A 19,743-nucleotide genomic window follows, 5' to 3' on the forward strand; every position below is an offset into this window, starting at 1 on the left:
AGACGTGGAAACATTTTAGTGGTTAGTAGTCTTGTTCATTTAATAAACTTTTTAGCAACTGTTTGAATCAACCACCGACATATCTGTGTCACAGCAATGCTGAGATTGATTAATCACCCAGATAATACCAGCTCTTAATACCTCAGATCTTTATCTCTGATACATTTACTTATTAAGGAAATGTCAAAATGTGTGTTTTTGGTTACTGATGGCATGTTTATTTGTTTACAAAATGATTTGCAACCGCAGTGTGCAAATGTGTGTTAGCATTAGACATTCAGAATATACGAAACACAGAAACCCTGTCCTCAAATACTGCTCTCAGCTGTCAGAAGTTTTTATTCATGCATTGAAAATAGTGAGGGGTTTTTGAGCTGGCATTTTCTAATGGAGCTGTAGTAGAGCGAAGTTGGCACTGCTGGCATTTGAATCCCTCTATCTCTCTATCCCCCCCCCCCCTTCTCTTTGTGTGTGTGTGTGTGTGTGTGTGTGTGTATAGGAGAGTGTAAGTGTGTGACCATGAGGGGTTGCTGGAGGGGACGGCCTGACATCACTAAAGTTCAGATGCTAACCTTGTGTGACAACTACAGACTCCATAGTATCTCCTGGAGGAATTTTACCACATACACAAATGAACACACATACACTCACTGAAAAGAGATTTGGCTCATATGAGCGTCATAATACAGGGTTTCAGTTATTTTCTAATAAACCCTGCACAGTGAGATGACTGCAGTGATAACGCTCTGACAGCTGCTGTCTAAGAGGCATGTCATTTCTCTCACATACTCCCAGGCATTACTCCCAATAATTGTGATATTTTACGTGTGTGTGTGTGTGTGTGTTTTTTGTGTGTGTGTGTGTGTGTGTGTGTGTGTGTGTGTGTTCTGCAGAGCATGAAGAGGTTATTTAACATTATGTAGAATTTCCAACTGAAAAGCATATTTGATCTGTGACTCAAGAAGCATTCTGGTTTGGTCTGACATTCACGTAAAGTTCATGTGAAGATGAATTCAAACCGAAACTGTAAGCCTGCCCTGTGATCTTATCTGTGTACACTCTTTTAAAGTCTCGTCCGATTATTTTTTTCTATCAATTCTGCAGTATGAATTATCAAACATCTCTCTACATATAGTCAAACTTAGATTGTAATACACAAAACCCTTTTCCACAAAAGCAGGAACACTTTCCAAAAATGCAATACAATCTTAAAACTGTAACTCCAATATCCTCAAAAGAATTGAAACAGAAGCAAAATGAGACTGAAATGGTTGCGTAAGTAACACTGTTCTGGAAGGTTCCACAGTTAGTCGTTTAACTGGTAACAAGTGAGGAAGAGGCATGCTTCACCATTTTGTGCCTAACTTTGTGAGAGAATTGTCAGTCAGTTCACAACCAGAAAGTTTTTCTCTGCACAAGTTTGCAAATTATTTAGGGATTGCACCAAGTAGACTTCATAATCTCATAAAAAGACACAGGGAGTCAGGGGAAATCTCATTGCGTAAAGGCCAAGGTTGGAAACCACAGCTGATTTTGCATGATCATCAAGCCCTCAGGCGGTATAGTCTGAGTCACCATAGCTCGGGAGTACTTTGAAAAATCATTGTCCCTTAACACAGTCCACTGCTGCATCTAATATTATACAAAGAGAAATATATTAATTTTGTTCAGAATGTGTTCAGAGTGTTATTTTGTCAGCGTCCACTTTTCAATTTGTATTTGAGAAAACTGAACATCGGATTGTACATGCCCAAGATGAAATATACCATCCAGACTGTTACCAACAAAAAGTGCCAAACCAGCATGGGACGGTTGAGTAGCCATGTCTTGTATACAGCAAGATTGGACAAATATTCCACTTGAAAAACAGCAACAATTACTCTTTTATTCCGCCAACAATTAAAAAGTATTGTTTAAAAGAGTAGGTGATGTAAAAGGTGCTTTCGTTTTTAAGTGTGTTGCTAGCATCATTTTCTAAATAAATTTATATTTAACAGAAAGATCTTTTCTTTGTACTTGTGTCTGTTAAACAACAGGTCATATGAATTAATTAATTACAGATTTCAGTTTTTATTGGATTTATTTTAAAAAAAGGTTCTGAAATGTTTTAATATAATATGAAATATACAGACATTTACATCAAAAAGACCCAATGCTATATATTCTCTTTTTCTATAGTGTTTTTTTTTTTTTTACCAGGATATAACCATTTACTTTACCAGCTTTGTGTTGATACTCTTTTCCAGAGAGACCTTAAACTATTAGTATATGAGCAGTTTGGTTGGCTGGGTCAGGAACTGCACCCCACTCTGCCCACCTGGTATGCTATTACCAGCTTTAGTGCATTATTTGTGTGACAGCTGTTTGAATGCAGGTTGTAAGTTCCCAGTTGTCATCTTTCGGCTGCTAGTGCTGGATTAAAACTGTCTTCAACATATGTGGTAAAATCTCTCATCACAGACTTTCTTAATCGAGCTGGCTCTCCTAGGATGGAATTCTGAGCTGAGCTTAACAGAGCTGAAAAGCATGTATTCAGAAAATTCCATCTGTTGTTTGTTATCTTTCTCCCCAAGTGTCAGCAGTTCCAGCAGAGGAGAGCATTACACGGATTTAAGAATCACACCAGTGACTCATAATCTACTCTCTACGCTTAAAGCATATGGCAGGAATAATAAGGAGGAAATGCGGGAGAGTTCAGCTCACAAGAGATAATGTTGGACAGTTTCGGCTAGAGTAGTAGGGTCTCCAAATTAACAATACATGCATGAGGGCCAGTCGTTGTTGGGTCAACCGTTGTTAGGAAGGGTAATTATTTTATAAATGTTATTGTGTTAAAATATGAAGAATTTGTGTGGATGTAATGTACACTGAGAACAACCTCAGTGTTGTTAGCTGCATGAGAAGCATTAAAAGGAAAAGCTGCTTTAGACAGTTTAGCTTGAAGATATGATATGAATAATGAGAGAGGATAATTGCTGATGTTTGAGGTGGAAATGTGCAAGTAATCTGTTTAGTTAATGATCACTTCAGTTTCAGTTCAAGCGGGATGTGAAAAGAATGCAAGAATCGATTCAGGATGTGTAAAGAGCTGCAATGACTACTTTAGGCACAGCAGCTCCTGCATGTCTGGGAATAAGGACACAAAAAAAGAACAGTTTGTGTGAGCTGAAATAGCATGTTTTACTCTTTTGCAAGAAGCAATTTGGTTTTTGCTGCAGTAATGAAAGAAGAGAATGAGGTAATCAGCATTTGACACTTCACCAGGTCTGTTGGTGAGTTGGACTGCCTCCATTTTCTCTCAGCTCTGCATAATATTGTTCTGTTGGATGGGAGAGCATCTGACAGGCAGGAACTGGAATATGAAGCTGGTGACACTTTTGAGACAAGAAGGCATAGCATATCTAGATACTGAGAGAGTTGAGCTGAGGCTGGCAGCAGCGGAATCTTCTGGCAGTTCTGAAAGTGAATGCAGCATGGAAAATGTGCTCTGGAAAGGTGGAAAGGAAGAGGTTATGAATGTTCTAAGCAGAGGCAGAAAAAGGAACAAGGTTGAGGAAGGAAGGAATGGAATAATTAAGTATGTGCAGTGGGATTAGTGTGAGAGTTGTAGCTATTGAGTTACAGGCTGCCTGCCTCACGCATTTGTGTTTCCTGGAAGCAAAAGAAAAGATATCAGGTAGTGGAAGATTAAAGATGACATTTTCAAAAGGAAGTTGGAAATTTGCGAGATGAGTTAATCAGCAGATATGTTCTCCTGTGTGACCAGAGGCCTTCAGTGTGTGGGTGAATGAGTAGGCTTCAGAGAGTTCTGGTATTTTTGTATTGAGTTTTTCAAGCCTCTGTTAGGGATATTAAGTCAATACATATATAGCCTGGTGGGCTAACCGATGACAATGCCAACATGCTGAAAGTTTGATCATAGTTCTACTATCCACCAACTACTAGTTCCAATGTTGTTTACCTCAAAGAGTAAAGAGTCCCATTGATGTTAATACAGAGGTCTTCCAATAGACTGAACTGAGTGCACTCTAAATGAATCAGGAATGCATGGATCCAGTTATTCTTAAAGGATACTCTTTTTTTTTTTTTTTTAAAAAACTCTTTTTAATTGCATCAGGTAATTCAGAAACCATCAGATAATAATGAGAATGCAAAGTTGAGATTAAATGGCATAAGTCAAGTACAGCAAGCATGGAGCAAGTATATTGATTAAAAATGGAGAAGAACAGAAACAGAAAATAAAGAACTATGTGAAAATAACTGAAAAAAACAGAGCTTCTGCTCATTTCTCCTCACTTCTAGGTTCTCATGCTGTACCGAGCTGGTGAAATTTCTCGTTTAAAGGACAGGGGGAAGCACAGGAGGAGAACACTGCTCTAGTGTTTGATATTTTTGGCATTTTGACTAAAGCATATCACAGGCATTTCACAGAATTTAACTTTGTTAACTTGTGGAAAAGCAAAATTAGATGTGTTTAACTGAAACCATGTGTGTGATAACTCACTAATGAGAAGTTAAAAAATATCTTTACTGAACAACATATACAGCAGCCCAAGGGTCAGTTCCACAATCTGGGGTGTTAGGCTTTTAATTGGCTGTAGAGGGAAGTCAGAAATGCCAGACTTACTCAATCAAAAATCTAGCCCCAAATTTGTCCTAAACAAATGTCAAAAGTCAAACTATGAAAAACATTATTCTAAAACTGGTCAAATTACTTTTAGCTTGCAGACTTTTTCTTTATTTCATTTAATAGTGTCAAAAAAAAACAACATTTTCTTTGCAGCGTTTTTCTACTTTTTATGAAACTCCCCATTTATGAAACTCGCTGAAAATATTTCTGTGTCATCTGTATTAGAATTAACTCTTTCAGTTGGGGTCTGTTTATTTTACAGTGAGCAAAGCAATCCAGGGCAGATTAAAAGTGCATTGATAATGCCCAGAAATGCATTACAGTTTGTAGTGGGGTGCTATGCCAGAAGAGAGAGAGAAGGGGAACAGGAATGGGAGCAAAATAAAGAGAGACAGATTGAGAGAGAGAGAAAATCATAGTGTGACAGAGTTCTCTGTGTGTGTGTGTCTGCGTGTATGGGGAGCGGCCAATTCCTCACACACTGCAGGCACTGAGCATCATGCTGAACTGAGCCACTCGCATCCTCTTCTTACCTCACTTCATTCTCTCTTCCTCAGTCCCCACTCCTCTTTTGTCTCTCTCCTTTACTCTTTTGCCCTTGTTTCTGCCTCTCTCTCTCTCTCCCTCTCTCTCTCTCTTGCTTTCTCTCTCTCGCTCCCTCTTTCTCCCTCACTCACTGTCCTTTTCCCACTACGCCTTTTCGTTATCCACCTCTCTCTCTCTCTCTCTCGCTCTCTCTCTCTCTCTCTCTCTCTCTCTCTCTTTCATTCTTGCTCTCTCCCTCTCTCTCCCTCCCTCATACTCACTCACTCGCACCTCACTGCTCTAGTCTTTGTTCTTTGGGAGTACGTCTGTGAAATGGAGCTTTACTTAAGTGAATGATTATAAGACTAATACTACCTTGAGGACAGTGGCTGTTTGTGCATCTGGACCCAGAAAGGTAGGTGTGTGTGTTGTACTTCTTTATGTGTGTGTGTGTGTGTGTGTGTGTGTGTGTGTGTGTGTGTGTGTCACTAATCTTCTGGTCCTGTGGGAGGAAGCTGTACAGTATGGCTGCAGTGTGGTCCTCCTGCACTGATTTTGCTGGAGATTAGGTCACGGTGGGTGCAAGATGTATTTATGGACTTATTCACAGCTAAAAGCCTGAATAGTGTCTGGATTAAAGATTCGGAGTCAGGAATAAAGGTTAAAGCTAGTTTGTTACAAACTGCTAATACATGCTAGCCGCACGAGGAATTTTTTTTATTTTTTTATTTAACACTTATATAGGTCTGTGTATGTATATATATATATATATTTTTTTTTTTTTTTACTTATTCATTTATTTATATATATATATATATATATATATATATTTTTTTTTTTTTTGCAGACTATATATTAAATAGTAGTGTCCCCTTAGGACCTTGTTTAACAATGCATACTAAAAAATTTAAAATTTTGAGAAAACATCATAACATTTCATCATAAAAGTTTACACAAATTAAAAATACAAACTAAAATAACAAAGCTTTTTTCTATCAAATTTAGAGACATTTTGTAATGAGTGAAACCTTTTCCTCATAATGTTAAAGCACTACATGATGTAATATATAGGAAGTACTATTTATACCGTTAAAGCCTTTTTATAAATTTCATGAAGACCCTTGAAACCTCATGATTTGTGCTCACAATTTTTTTTTAAACATGTTTTTTCTTTGAAGCATCAAACGAAATAGAACCTACTAGAAGCTTTAGGCTAGTTCTTATTTTTTTTCTTTACACTCACATCTGATTTACAAGAGCTGCTTTTAAAAGAACCTTGGTGCATCAATTGCAGCGCACAAAGAATTTCTTCTGGTATCTTTACTTTAGAGTATTTTTGCTGTCACAACCAAAACTTGCATCTCCAAACAGCAGAGAACTTCAGAGAGAGAGAGAGTAAGAATGCTTGTGCATGTAACAGAATGTTGTGCAGATGTGGTATTGTCATTGACACTATCAGATAAAAATTTAATCCCCAAAATGATAACTTGTCTGGAAAAGGAAGAACATTTTTTAAATTCCAGTGTACAGTTCTGTAAAATGATTGAAATCCAAGCTAATTTCTGAACATTTCTATTGATAATTTTTACAAAATGTAAAGTGCAGTTGGTTTTTTCAAACTGAATATTCATGAAAGATGGTGAGTGTTTCCTTTGAGCTTGTGTTTAGCAGATCCCGTGCTTCACTAGCATGAGACTCTAGTCCTTCCCGTGTCATTCTTAGTCAGATTTATCTCAAACTCAGTGACTCAAACAGCACTCTCATATAACTAGAAGGAACTTTGGTCTCAAGCACCTTTATGTTTTGTTCTGACTTTTAAGCAGGTTTATGCCATTTCGAGGGTTTCATATTTAAAATATTATGTGTTATTTTTTCTTTCAGTGTTCAGTGCCGTTTGGTTTTCAATACCAGTTTTAACTATTCTCACTTCACTTTGCAGACATTCTTTGTAATTTTGAACTGAAGGTGTTTTTGTCTTTAATACATAAATATGTAAACAAACTCTTTTCTGGTTGGCCCTGTATTGTGTTCAATTCAAAGAGCAAACCAGGCATAAACACTTCCTATAACTTCAAAATACAGACTTAACTCCTTAACAACTTTCATGTGGTGTCCCTAGGACAATTATTTGTGATATTTAAAAAGGAGTTTTCATGGGAGTTTAAAAGGTGTTAAAAAAAGGTGTTTTAATCTACTTGAATCACTAGCTTCACCTTTGACCTAATGAACATGTAATCTATATTTTTCAATATTTGAATCAGAGAAAAATATTTTGTTTATCTATAATTCTGTATCTGAATGCTTGTTATTCAGAAACTGATATTTTTAACTCTAAATAAACACTAAATTGTTATATGCAAATGTATACAAATGAATACATACATTTAATATAAATGTATGAAATGCACTGTGAAACTAAATTCATTTTAATTTATATTATATTTAATTTATACATAAAAACTTAATTCAGATTGTAACACACCTCAGCTTTTGAGATCCGTGGTATTTTATTTTTTTCTTTAAATAAAATAGAGATACAGGGCGGCATGTTGACACAACAGGTACTGTTGCCCTCACACAGTTCCAGGGTCCTGGGGTTGTGCGCCTGAGCCCCTTTTCGGCTGACCATGAAAAATTTGGTGTGTTCTCTCCGTGTCTGCAGGTGTTACCTCTGAGTGCTAAAGTTTCTTCTCACAGTCCAAAAACACATGTGGGTAGATGACTTGGCTATGCAAAAGTACTTGTAGGTTTGAGTGTGGCACACTCAAAGGCACAGAATTTATGAATGGATAGTAATACAATGTTTGTTCCCAGTGCACGCCTTTAAGATGCAAGGCTTTCCTTTGACACTAAGTTTAACAATGTCCTTTGAGTTTTGTTGGTTATGGCTGGTCTTGAACAATGATGAGTTCTCAATTGAACTGGGGCAATATGAGCTTGATGTAGATGATATGAGGCTTGTCCTTGCTATTAACTGCTGTACTGTTCTGAAGGTCTGCAGAATAGGCGCTGAGCAGAGTGTATCTGCATGACTCTTAATGCACCAATCTTTCCTCACTTTACACTTAGCAAAGCTCTCACACTGTGGCTCATGACTTTTTATCATCTTTTTGCTAATTAATGCATGCCATATGTCTTCATACTTACATCTGGTCCCTCAGAACATTCTTCTGTAAGCAGTGTGACTGCAAATTTGTGGTACTTAAAAAAAAAAAAAAATCATACATTTGGAATTTGAATGTGTTAAAATGTTGCAAGACTTTTACAGAAGGAAGGTGTAGAGGGTTACATAATAACTCATTGGTCTAAACACATTTTGTTGTTTTCTAAGTGTAAACATATGTATGCAGATTCTACAGATAACTTGTTTTTACACTTAAGGTTTAATTAGTAAATGTAACCAATGTAAACTGCATATATATATATATATACTTTTACTCTACTGGCAAAGCTTTACACTAGCTGTTAGAACAGTTGTATTGGATGGTGCTCTTATTATTTCAGTACCTTACTGCGCCATAGCTGCTTTTTTGTGGGCTTATACTATTGAATGTCTATGTGACAAATGGGAGTTCCTCAAAGCAATTGATTTCCCTGAAAATATAGTGTGTCTCTATTGTGTGTGTGTGTATTTGTGTTGTCCCTATACACACCAAGGAAACAAATATGTGTGTAACAGTACATGTGCAATTGCAATAATTTTCTAGGAGAAATACTTAATTTTCTGGAAAAATATTCAGGTGTGCCAAAATTTTTGTCCATGACTGTAGTGCAGAATATCACTTTTGATCTGTGTTGTGACTGTACAGGTATTGTAGTTTGACCTTGGAGATGAGAGAGTAGTACAGTATTGCTTTCAGAAATCAGATTTAGTACTCTGGCATGTATCGATGTCCTGTATTGATTTTCACAGGCACAATATCTTCGCAACACTGCACCTTAAAGGACATACAACAACAATATCCAGTAATCTGTTTTGTAGCTTCTAGCAGTATACATTGTATATAGATATGTCTTACAGGGCAGACTGCCTGGGGTGGTAGGGTGTATGTAACACTGTATGATTATTTAAAGGGGGTATTTATAAGATAACTACAAAGATTTTTTGCGTTTACAGAATACGGGCGATTTGAAGCCAAAATTCATGACCTGAGAGAGCAGATGATGAACCACAGCATGAGCTCCGGATCAGGATCCCTGCGAACCAATCAGAAACGCTCTCTTTATGTCAGGTATGTACAAACAAATAGCTTATACACTCCGGCATACTACAAATTAAGGGTCATTTTGTTGGTCTTGACTTGAGGGTTAGCTCTGTTTGTTTCTGGTTTTCTTATTTCTTCAAATATTGGAGAACAAACACCTACTCAGACACAGTGATGCATTCCCTCAGTCATATGCACACTCACTCTTTCATTCACCTTTTTACAAGTCACTGTGGATGCATGTCACATGCTGCATATGCCTCACTGTGCACTTTGTAATCCAAGAAGCTGAATCCATATACTCCCATATTGCACACACACAAAACATCATGTCGCTGAAAACAGATTTCTGCACTGCTTTGTGTTCATTATATATATATATAAAATGAAAACATAATGAATAATTATGATGACCTATAAACTACATCCATCAATTCTAAATAATTCTAAATAAATCGATCAATATATATATATATATATATATATATATATATATATATATATATATATATAAATTTATTTAGAATTGATGGATGTAGTTTATAGGTCATCATAATTATTTCAGGAATTATGTAGCGTCTGACAGAATAATTTTTGCAGCCAGACTGCAGTGCAAAATAAGGCAGAAACCACACGAGATCAAAGAGCAGAGGTCTTGTCCAAATGATAAATAGCCCTGTAGGTGCTCTCACAGTTACATACAAACACACACACACACATTACACACATTGCAAACTTACACACACACATGCTTACATCTTGCTACTTCAGCCACTCTTCCAATGTGTTACTTCAAGTGAAAGATAAATGGACTAGAGTTCACTACCTTGCTGATGTAGAGAGAGAGAGAGAGAGAGAGAGAGAGAGAGAGAGCTGAGCTCTGTAAAACCTGGTCCCACAGGGCCTCATTTGCTAAGTGAACAGCAATGACCTGGGGTCTCTATTGCTCTGAAAGCAGAACATGGCTATAGATCACCTCAGAGCCGCATGCAATGCATTTATACTCTAACGCCCCATCGAGGATTACTCCTTTAGTTATATCTAGTAATGGTGTTTGAATAGTGTTCAGCAGGCCTAAACTCACCCGTTTTTCACAACACCTACCAAAATGAATACTCATAAGAACTGTTTCAGTATTCTGCAATATCTTATAGCTAAATACCTTTTTAAAAAAAACATAAGACATTGTCAAAATTCCATTTCTCACAGAGCCAGAGCCTTAGAACAGAAGTTTGCGATATGTTACAACAAGCACACTCTCAACAAAAGCCTGCTGCAGTTTTTGTGCAAAACCTATAGGAACTGTATTGGCAGCAATGGTGTCAGCATGTTATAGGAGTAGGTCCTATTACACAGATCTAAAGATAAGGTTAGGAACAGCTTGGAAATGGTTATACTTTGCTGTAGATACAGGGAGTGAATTTCAGGTTTCTGCTCACACTGAAATAAAATCCTAAGCTTAGAACTTGTCATTATTACTGGATAATAGTTATAAAAACTATTACTGGTTGCCATTTAATCCAAACTATTTTTAGTGATAATTCATTTAAACAAGTAGCCATATATTATATAAGGATTTATGCAAGATTTGCCATCACAAATGTGTAACTACACACACACACACACACACACACACACACACACACACACACACAAATGCCTATTTTGTTTCCCTTTGAAGGCTTAGAAGTCAATGAATATAAAACACCTCAAATGGATTTCTCTGTCATTTTGTAGCCTGCCAAAGGATTTCAATTTGAAACTCAATGCATCCTTGATGTTCTTTTCTCATCTAACTTTCACATATGAACACACACACACACAGCTCACATGCATGCACACACAAGCTCAAATACAACCACACATATTTTAGTTTAAAACTCAAGCCATGTATGATGTCATGCCCTTAGATACACACACACACACACACACATTGTTCTATTAGCTGTTTGTGTACAGATTTCTCTGTGTGTACGAGTGTGCATGTATGCTAAAATACTTCACTGCTAATGCACTCTGTTTATCATTTCAAAACATCCTAAATAGCAGCTTCTGCCTCAGCATTTCCACATTGCCATAGCAACAGCAGTAACACGCCACCCTGCCTGCTTCTGGGAGATAGAGAGAGAGAAACGTATTGAAGTCTCTATAAGACTCCTCAGTGGCAGGCATGTTTAAGAGTTGATAAATGAGATTTTGTGCTTGATCCCCAGTGATGGTCCACTCTCTTCCCCCATCATTCACACAATGCTAACCAATGTGAGTATCTGTTAGCTAACATAACACAACAACACAGTTAAAATATGCCCTCGTTCATCTCCGCTGGATGATAACACCTTATCTGAGGCTCTGTGCTGTTCGTAAGCATGACATGCCCATGGATAATGTCATGTTTCTTGCTGAGGAAATAGGGTGAAAAAAAACTGTCATTTTTAGTGTTGCACATACTTAGTGGTTGAGTACCAATACATCTGATGATTAGTTTTGTTTTATTCATAGATTTACTGCAATACATTTATGTATTCCTTGAAACAATAACAAGAACCTTAGTGCATTTCCAAAAAAAGAAAAAATGAACCAGAAACATTCCAAGCAGTTTAGAGAAATGTCAACTGTTAATTGTGTACATTGTGACTCAGTAAATGATTCAAATTCTAAGTATTTGGATCAAGAGTAAATATATTGTACTGCATAATACAGTAAAGATTTTCTTTCTGACCAACAAACTGATACTGATATCACATGCAACACTAAAATTGAAAAATAATGTATTATGCAGCTTAACATTCAACCAGGTACTGTATGCAAGGAAAATATGAAGCAATCCAAATGCAGTGTGATGTTTTATCTATAACCTGCAGCCCTAGTTCTGCTTATTTGTTACAATATGCTTGTCACACGGAAAGGACCTTAAGTTGCAAGCAGACCAGAAAACATACGACATTTAACAGTCTGCCAAGGCTAGTTCTCATGACCTTGCTTAGAGGTTTGCAACATGCTTTGTTTCTATACTAACAAATTTAGGTATAGTTTTCTATATCTAACAAATTTTCTGCATGAACAGTGCATGTCATCACACACATATTTATGCTATAAAGTTTTTTACTGTAACTGCTTCAAATTGTTCCTCTTTTTAATACTTTTTTGGACTTCTTAAAGACTTCTTGTTTGAAGTTCAGTTTTGTATATGCTATAATTAATAGGACTATGCAACAAATAATCTTCAACACACGCATTAGGCTTTCACGTATCACATACAGCTTCAAATATTTATAGTTTGGCTAGTTTCATCACAGTTTTCTGATATGTCATTTTAATAGCACCCAAAAGCTATGTTGATCATTCATTTGTATGCACATATGCATTTAGAGTTCATAAAAAAATGTAGGTATTGTTTTTCACCTGGGTTGTAATTTCCAAAAGAATTGTTGAAAACTACTATTGTTAAATGATATAAAGACTATAATTTTGAAGTCTCATTCTCCAAGAGTACTGCAGTGGTTGCTCAATAATGCTTTCATAAGCAGTTCTGTTTGCTTGACTCATCTTTGACAGTAATTGTATTTTTATATAAATTACTGAGATGTATTCTGAAATATCGCAGATAGGAAGGAAGTGTTCAGTTGAGTTTGAGAGTATTCTTACAGGCTAAATTCATATTCTAATCCATTAGAATTATAAGTGGGACAAAAGTATATAACTAGTAAATTGTATATATATACTAGTTTACTTTTGGTATAGTTGCAGTACAGAATAAATCTTGGATGTAAACTAGCTGTGGACTCAATGTCTACTACTCTTACACATAAAATATACTTAAGGTATACTTTTATACACTGAAAAGTGGGCCAGTAGTTTCAGTGGAGTATACATGGGAAATATATTTAATATTTCCTTAATTTTGTAAACTAAAGTTTGCTTTAGATAAAATTATTTTTTTTTGCAAGGCTGGATTCACTCTGGAACAGATTTACTTAAATGAACAGTGGGTCTGGCAAACCCTACTGTTGTCCTCCCTTTCTGTAAATGTTACTTGGTTGCCATGACAACTTGCTTGTCTTTATATGGTGATGAGACTGAACATATTTCCTGAATGTTTGTGTGTGTCTAAGGGGGTGAATGTATGAGATAATAGATATGGTCTAAGATTCATTCATGGAATATGATGATGATGATGATGGCGATGATGACAATGATGTAGTATTGACCTGATGTTCCCTTAGCTCAGTTTTAGCTGTGGTCAACCACTAAGTCAGCCCGTATGCTGCTGTGGGTGCTAATGACATAGCATTAGCTGACATTAGACCTTACAGACTTTTATCACATTGATATAAAAAGCACTGTGCAATCATCAGATAATCTTTCTATTCAAAATCATTCATATGGGGAATTAACGCTGTGCACTACAAATCAAAAGAGCTTAAACTATAGCTTACGTATCACTCAAAGCTATTCTTATAGATTGAAATGAAAGAACCGTTATCATTTGTGCTTTACTTAAAAAGAGTTGGAACGGTCAGGAGGATTCTTGTTTTTTTTCTGTTTCCATTTCATGGACATTTATTAATTTTGTGTTATTGGGCTTGGTATTGAACACCTGAAAAATGAAGTGTAAAAGGGAAATTGTTTTCAGTGAAGAGATGTTAATATTCACTTTGACAGGAATTGAAACTGAATAAATTGTTCTATTCAGGTGGAGCATGTTTTATTTTCCAGTAATGAGAGATCCATGGCTTTGATTTCATTAATTAACAATTATGACATTTGCATGCAGTCATATTTGTCCTAGAAAACCAGAGTGTGTTTATGGATTTGTTTCAGCCAATAATTAGTGTTTGCTACCAATAGGGTTTGATAGTCAATTATATATAAAGATCAGTGCTTATTGCTGAAATGTATGTGTTAACACATTAATATCTTAAAATTAAACAGGATTCAGTTGATATGTGGTCCTTTGACTGGGATTCTACCGGTCATTTGATCTAACAGATTTGTCTATTTCAAAATTACCATTTAAAAAGTCACTAAAGCTGTGTGTTATTACAGCACCTGATGGTCTGTCTACATGTTTATGCTTTATATCAGGGGTAAGTAATTAAAATGTATTAAGGCCCAGTTAGAGAAAATTTTCTCAAGCCGAGGTCCAGAAGATAATGTATAACTTGCATCATCTCTGTGCCATATCCTATATGTTAAAATAGCCTCATAATTATATTATACTGTCATTTAAATTTCAATATATTTCAACTAGATTTATGAATAATTATAAATAACAAATACTATAAATAAAATCTACTTTTTATTTCAAGTAACATTTACAAAAAATCAATGATTTTGAAAATTTTAAATACAATCCCTAATGACTTTGTAGTTTCAGTTGACTTTACTGCTTTTCCATAACCAACAATTTTATTGGCTCTTATTGCTGGAGAGCAGGATGTTATCCTTTAATCGCAAGCTGACAGGCTCTTTATGCTAAAGGCTGGGACTTAATCCATAAATAGAATCTATGTGCAGTGTTACGAAAATTTCAACTGGTATTTGTTCCCTTATTATTAAATGTTTTGGTTTTACCTCACATAACATTGTGACCTCAATATCTACATCATGGTCAAGGTTTGAGTTCTCATGGCTGCAAATATAGACTAGTGTTTCCCCCTGGGTTGTGTATATTTGGGAGATGGAAGTGAACATGACCACAGTATTAATACCAGGAGTGTCCAGTACACTATTATGGGCTGTAAGTAAATTGAAAATGTTATGCTTGAATTATATACACATTCCACAATTTGCTTTGAATTATTATACAGAGGATAAACTTTGGAAGATCACCCTCACACTTCAAAGTCAAAAATGTACAAACAATAACAGACGTATTTTTGCTGGATTTAAGATGAGCTGAGTAACTGAATAACATTTCTTAACGTCGATCATTAAAAAGCATTATAAATCATGACTATACCTATATTTTGCTTCCACTTTGCCTGACCCAGCTGTCTAGTCTGATAGATTTAAAATCATGTTTATGAGTATGGCGTGGATTGTGCATGGGTGAGTGCATGTGCATGAAAAAGAAAGCGAGTGGCATGAAAAAGAATGCGAGAGAGAGAAAGGGGAATCTCCTTGTATCTTAAGATTTACTCTGAAGAATGAGCTTAATGATAACTACGGTGGAGCACTTTGATGAGAAATAGAAAATGGCTGGCCTTGGTCTCCTTAATAAAACCCATTCTTAGCAGTATCCGTTCCTTCTGTGCGTGCGTGCGTGTGTGGATGTGTGTGTGTGTGCAGAGTTAGTGCCGCTGGCAGTCCTTAAATCAGCCATTTTGTTCTTTCTGTTTGTGGACGTGAAAGTTAATTTAATCTGTGAGGTGCTTCTTGCTAGGTTTCAAACTCTTTAAACTTTAAAAGTGTTATAACCCTTTTAAATGTTATAGCTTTTTCAAATATGCAAAAATAAATAAATAAAAGGAGATAAGACAATTTGAATAAAAATTCACTTTATAGAATGTACTTTTCAGGAGCTATCTGAACAAGAAAAGAAAGTTTATTCATGAAGAAATAAAAATGAAAGGAGTAACTTACTGAACATTTATGTCAAATTCTTTACTTTTCATTGCACACATGTCACAAATTTATCAGATCATTCTGATTATGGTTCACTCAGTGTTGGTGATGGTGTTTTTGTTTTGTATACACCTATGGTTTATATAATGAACTCACACACTTAATAAAAGCTGTTTCAGTCAGTTCAATGAAAACAAACTAATCAAATGGGAAGACACCCCAACATTCTATATTCTGTGATTAATCTAAATGCTAATGAAGAAAGGCATCTAAAAGCACGAATATAATACATATTTTTGGAGGCTTTTGTGCAGTGTGTGTGGGAACGTGTGTGTTTTTGTACGTGTGTGTGTGTGTTTGATTGTTTGTTTGTTTGCTTGCTTCTTAAGGCAGGTAAATAGATATAATGAACAGGTAAAAAACACATAATGAACTTTAAAAACGTTTTCTAAAACAATATTTTCCTGTTTCAGTCTCAACAGCTCTAAGATTTGAACCAATAAATGTCACAGTCTGGATGTGTTCATCTTTAATTAGCAAAGCCTAACCTCTGGTGCACAACCAGAGCTCCAACACCCTTAATTTCTCCATGTTTTAGTCTTGCCCTTTCCATATCGATTCTCCGTTTAGAGCAGGCTGATAGACTGGTGCTGGGTGATTCATATCCTGTATGTAGGTGATGATTCTGCCTCTGACATTATTGGTCTTTCTGCATCTCTGAAACTTCTTCCTCTAAATCTGTCTGAATGAAACAGCACAACTAGCATATTGCCAGCTGAGTTAGTCACCAGCAACAGGAAGTCAAGTAGTAAACTTGGTATAGACCATACAATCTGGACCAAACTGAATTCTGGATTCTGGATTTCTGTTTGCTTAAGAGTTACAAACCTATTGTGAACCAGAATTGGTTTTGCCATGCAATAATCATTTCTAACTTATCAATTTTACTCACCAGAGATACATTCATACAATTAATTGTTTCCTTTAACTCTGAGAAGGTGGGCTGTGTACATGTGGGGCATAGTGAAATGTATCCTAATTTGAATTTATGTTTGAATGTGTGCTGCCATGGGGTCTATCACTAAAACAAATATTATACTGCCTTTATAGTTAAATATATTGTAAAGTCCTATTCACATGTTTGACAGATTTTCAGCATGGCAAGTTCCTTTTGTTTCTTCATTGTAATGATAAAAGGCAGCTGAAATGTACAATTTATTCCTGTGCTGTTTTTTGTTGAAAGGAGAAAAGTAAAGTAAAAGGCAGGAATAGCTGCATTTTTTTTTTTTTGCCTAAGCATTATACAGTTAATTAGCCTGTTACTGTTTTTGTAGGCCATCTGTTGACAGCCGTTTCTTCCAAATGTTTTGATCCAAATAAGCATAATGTTAAGTATGTGTTTTCTTATTAATGACGTTTATCCATTTTTCAAATGAATTCCCTTGCATTATATGATGATGATGATGATGATGATGATGATGGTCTTGCAACTGGGGTGTCCTAGTTTATTGAATTGCTCTGTGGCGGTGTGGGGGATGATGTTATTCCAATAAAGGCAGTGTGTTGAGTTTTCATGGAGATTTGACTTTAGTGTTCAAATTCCTTTTACTGTTTCCTTTCACTGTCTGGGTCAGAACAGAGAGACAGGCCACTGAAGGCAAGAACTCTCTGGGTCAGTATTTATAAGCCTGTCACAGCAGGAAATCAGCCACAGCTGCTAGAATGTTTAGAGTGTGATGGAAATTGTTATTTTTGCCAGTTGCCATTTGTCTTTCAAGCTAAAAATTGGCAACTTTACTGAAGAAAGAAAGGCATTAATTTATTGAGTGTCAATCTAAAACATCATTTTGGGCCATTTCTACTGGTTCATTCATCATGAAATATTCTTATAATGTAACAGACAGCTGCTGTACTCAAATGGAGCAGAGACAATGTGCATTTGTATATATGTGGCCTGCTGTCTGTCTTGACACGTTTTACCCAGTGTGCTTTTAGACACATTCAGCCATTACTTCCAATTTGAGTTGTCATAGAGACAGACTACTGCAGACTAGGAAGGTAGAAATAACCAGCTGTGTGTGTGTTTGTGTGTTTTCTTTACAGGGCCCTATTTGACTATGAGCGGTCGAAGGACAGTGGCCTTCCCAGTCAGGGTCTCAGCTTCCATTATGGAGATATCCTGCATGTTATTAATGCATCTGATGATGAGTGGTGGCAGGCACGGAGGGTCACTCCAGAGGGAGACAGCGAGGAAATGGGTGTAATCCCCAGCAAGAGGAGGTGCGCAAAAACAATTTTATAAGCACTAATAATATATATTTTTAGTTAATTCATTCTTTTGTTTTTTTTGTTTTTTTACTAAAACATTTACAGATATTTCTCAAGTGAAAGTAAAACCGAAGTCCTGTCATTCTTATGCTGAACAAACCAAGCCATGTAAATATTGTTTGAAAATCACATTAAGTCTCTCTGGGTTTACTTTGAACAAACAACAAGTAAAGCTTGGTTAAAATGGTTAATGGCAAATGCTTTTTGAAAATCCATACACTTAACAGCAGGAACAGTCCAAAAGGAGGTGCCTCAAAATAAAATGGAAAATGTTATTGTTACTTTAGGAAAGTTGAGCCAAAGGAGGTGAGGGTCCTGTGGGTTGTAAACGTTCAAAACAATGATCGTTAACTTTCAGTTTCATATAAGTTATATAGGAAGTTTTGACAGAGTGTTCACACATTTTAGTGTTTCCCACGCTCTACTAGTTATATTCACAAGGTTGCACAGTTGTTGCAAGTAGCACACACACACATAAATATGTACATGTACAATGTCACATTTTTTCATTTTAAATATTTCATATCATTAATATGATAAACATACACACAATGTGAAATCTTATATCAATTATTTACATTTTCATCTCTATTTTTGTTTACATAATTTAACTCCAGTTAAATTAAGTTAAATCATCATCATAAGTTAAATATCACAGTAAATGGACCAGAAATTATCCAAAATGACTTTGGGAAGAAATCTCTCTTTATTGAATTCAGTGAAAATTTAAGAAATTTTTCCTTATTTATTCTGAATAAGTTTTTTCTTGAGAAGAGTAACATTCACTGATCAGCCACAACATCACTACCACCTCTTTGTTTCGACTGATTGTATACATGCACATTGTAGTTCTCCGGTTGCTGACTGAAAATGTCAGGACACCTACAGGACCACCACAGAGCTGTTATATTTGGGTGGTGGATTTTTATTAGGTGGGTGACTTTTCGACCCTGAGCCATTTAAAAACTGAAGCAGCACTGCTGTATTTGTAGAAACAAACAGGTGGTATTAATATTATAGCTAATTGGTTTATGTATGGTATTACTGAGAACATAAAGTGTGAACATTAAATCGGCATGTACTGTATTCAGTACAGTGTATTATGTGTTGTGCTTAATATTTTGTGTGGTTTTGATCTGTGATCTGTGTTTCTTTTTCTCTGGGGTAGAGTGGAGAGGAAAGAGCGAGCTCGTCTGAAGACAGTAAAATTCAACGCTAAGCCTGGCAGTACTGACTCTAAAGGGGTGAGCACTAAACACTCTGTTAATCTACCAGTCCTGTTCAAAGAGGTGACGATTCGTCATTGCCAATGCGCAGTTGTCAGTCCTGACAAACTTTATGACATCAAGAATCTAGTATAAGGAAAAAGCCACTGAGTGACATCTAATTTGACATGTCACTTTAGATTTAGTCGTTCTACTTCATCCAGTCTATCTAGTTTAAAATCAGTCCTCCTCTGCCATCTTGCATTACTTTTCCAGCGTTTAA

The 19,743-nt window shown here is 36.0% G+C and overlaps 1 protein-coding gene across 21 annotated transcripts in view; it reads left to right on the top strand.

The window, feature by feature from the left end:
• The window catches only part of dlg2 (discs, large homolog 2 (Drosophila)), a 248,182-nt gene that overhangs the window by 214,060 nt on the left and 14,379 nt on the right, over positions 1-19,743 (top strand). For 20 of the 21 annotated variants that reach the window (XR_010796099.1, XM_066651051.1, XM_066651057.1 and 17 more), the window contains 3 exons: positions 9,273-9,387; positions 18,031-18,207; positions 19,424-19,499. Coding sequence is in view for 20 of the 21 variants with exons in the window: in XM_066651051.1 (XP_066507148.1) it covers positions 9,273-9,387; positions 18,031-18,207; positions 19,424-19,499 (368 nt within the window). In the remaining variant the exon portion in view is untranslated. Of the gene's footprint in view, positions 1-5,486; positions 5,571-9,272; positions 9,388-18,030; positions 18,208-19,423; positions 19,500-19,743 lie in introns of those variants that run through there. The other variant, XM_066651067.1, reaches the window with a different exon arrangement.

Source organism: Hoplias malabaricus, chromosome 18 (genome assembly GCF_029633855.1).
Source record: "Hoplias malabaricus isolate fHopMal1 chromosome 18, fHopMal1.hap1, whole genome shotgun sequence".
Taxonomy (NCBI): domain Eukaryota; kingdom Metazoa; phylum Chordata; class Actinopteri; order Characiformes; family Erythrinidae; genus Hoplias; species Hoplias malabaricus.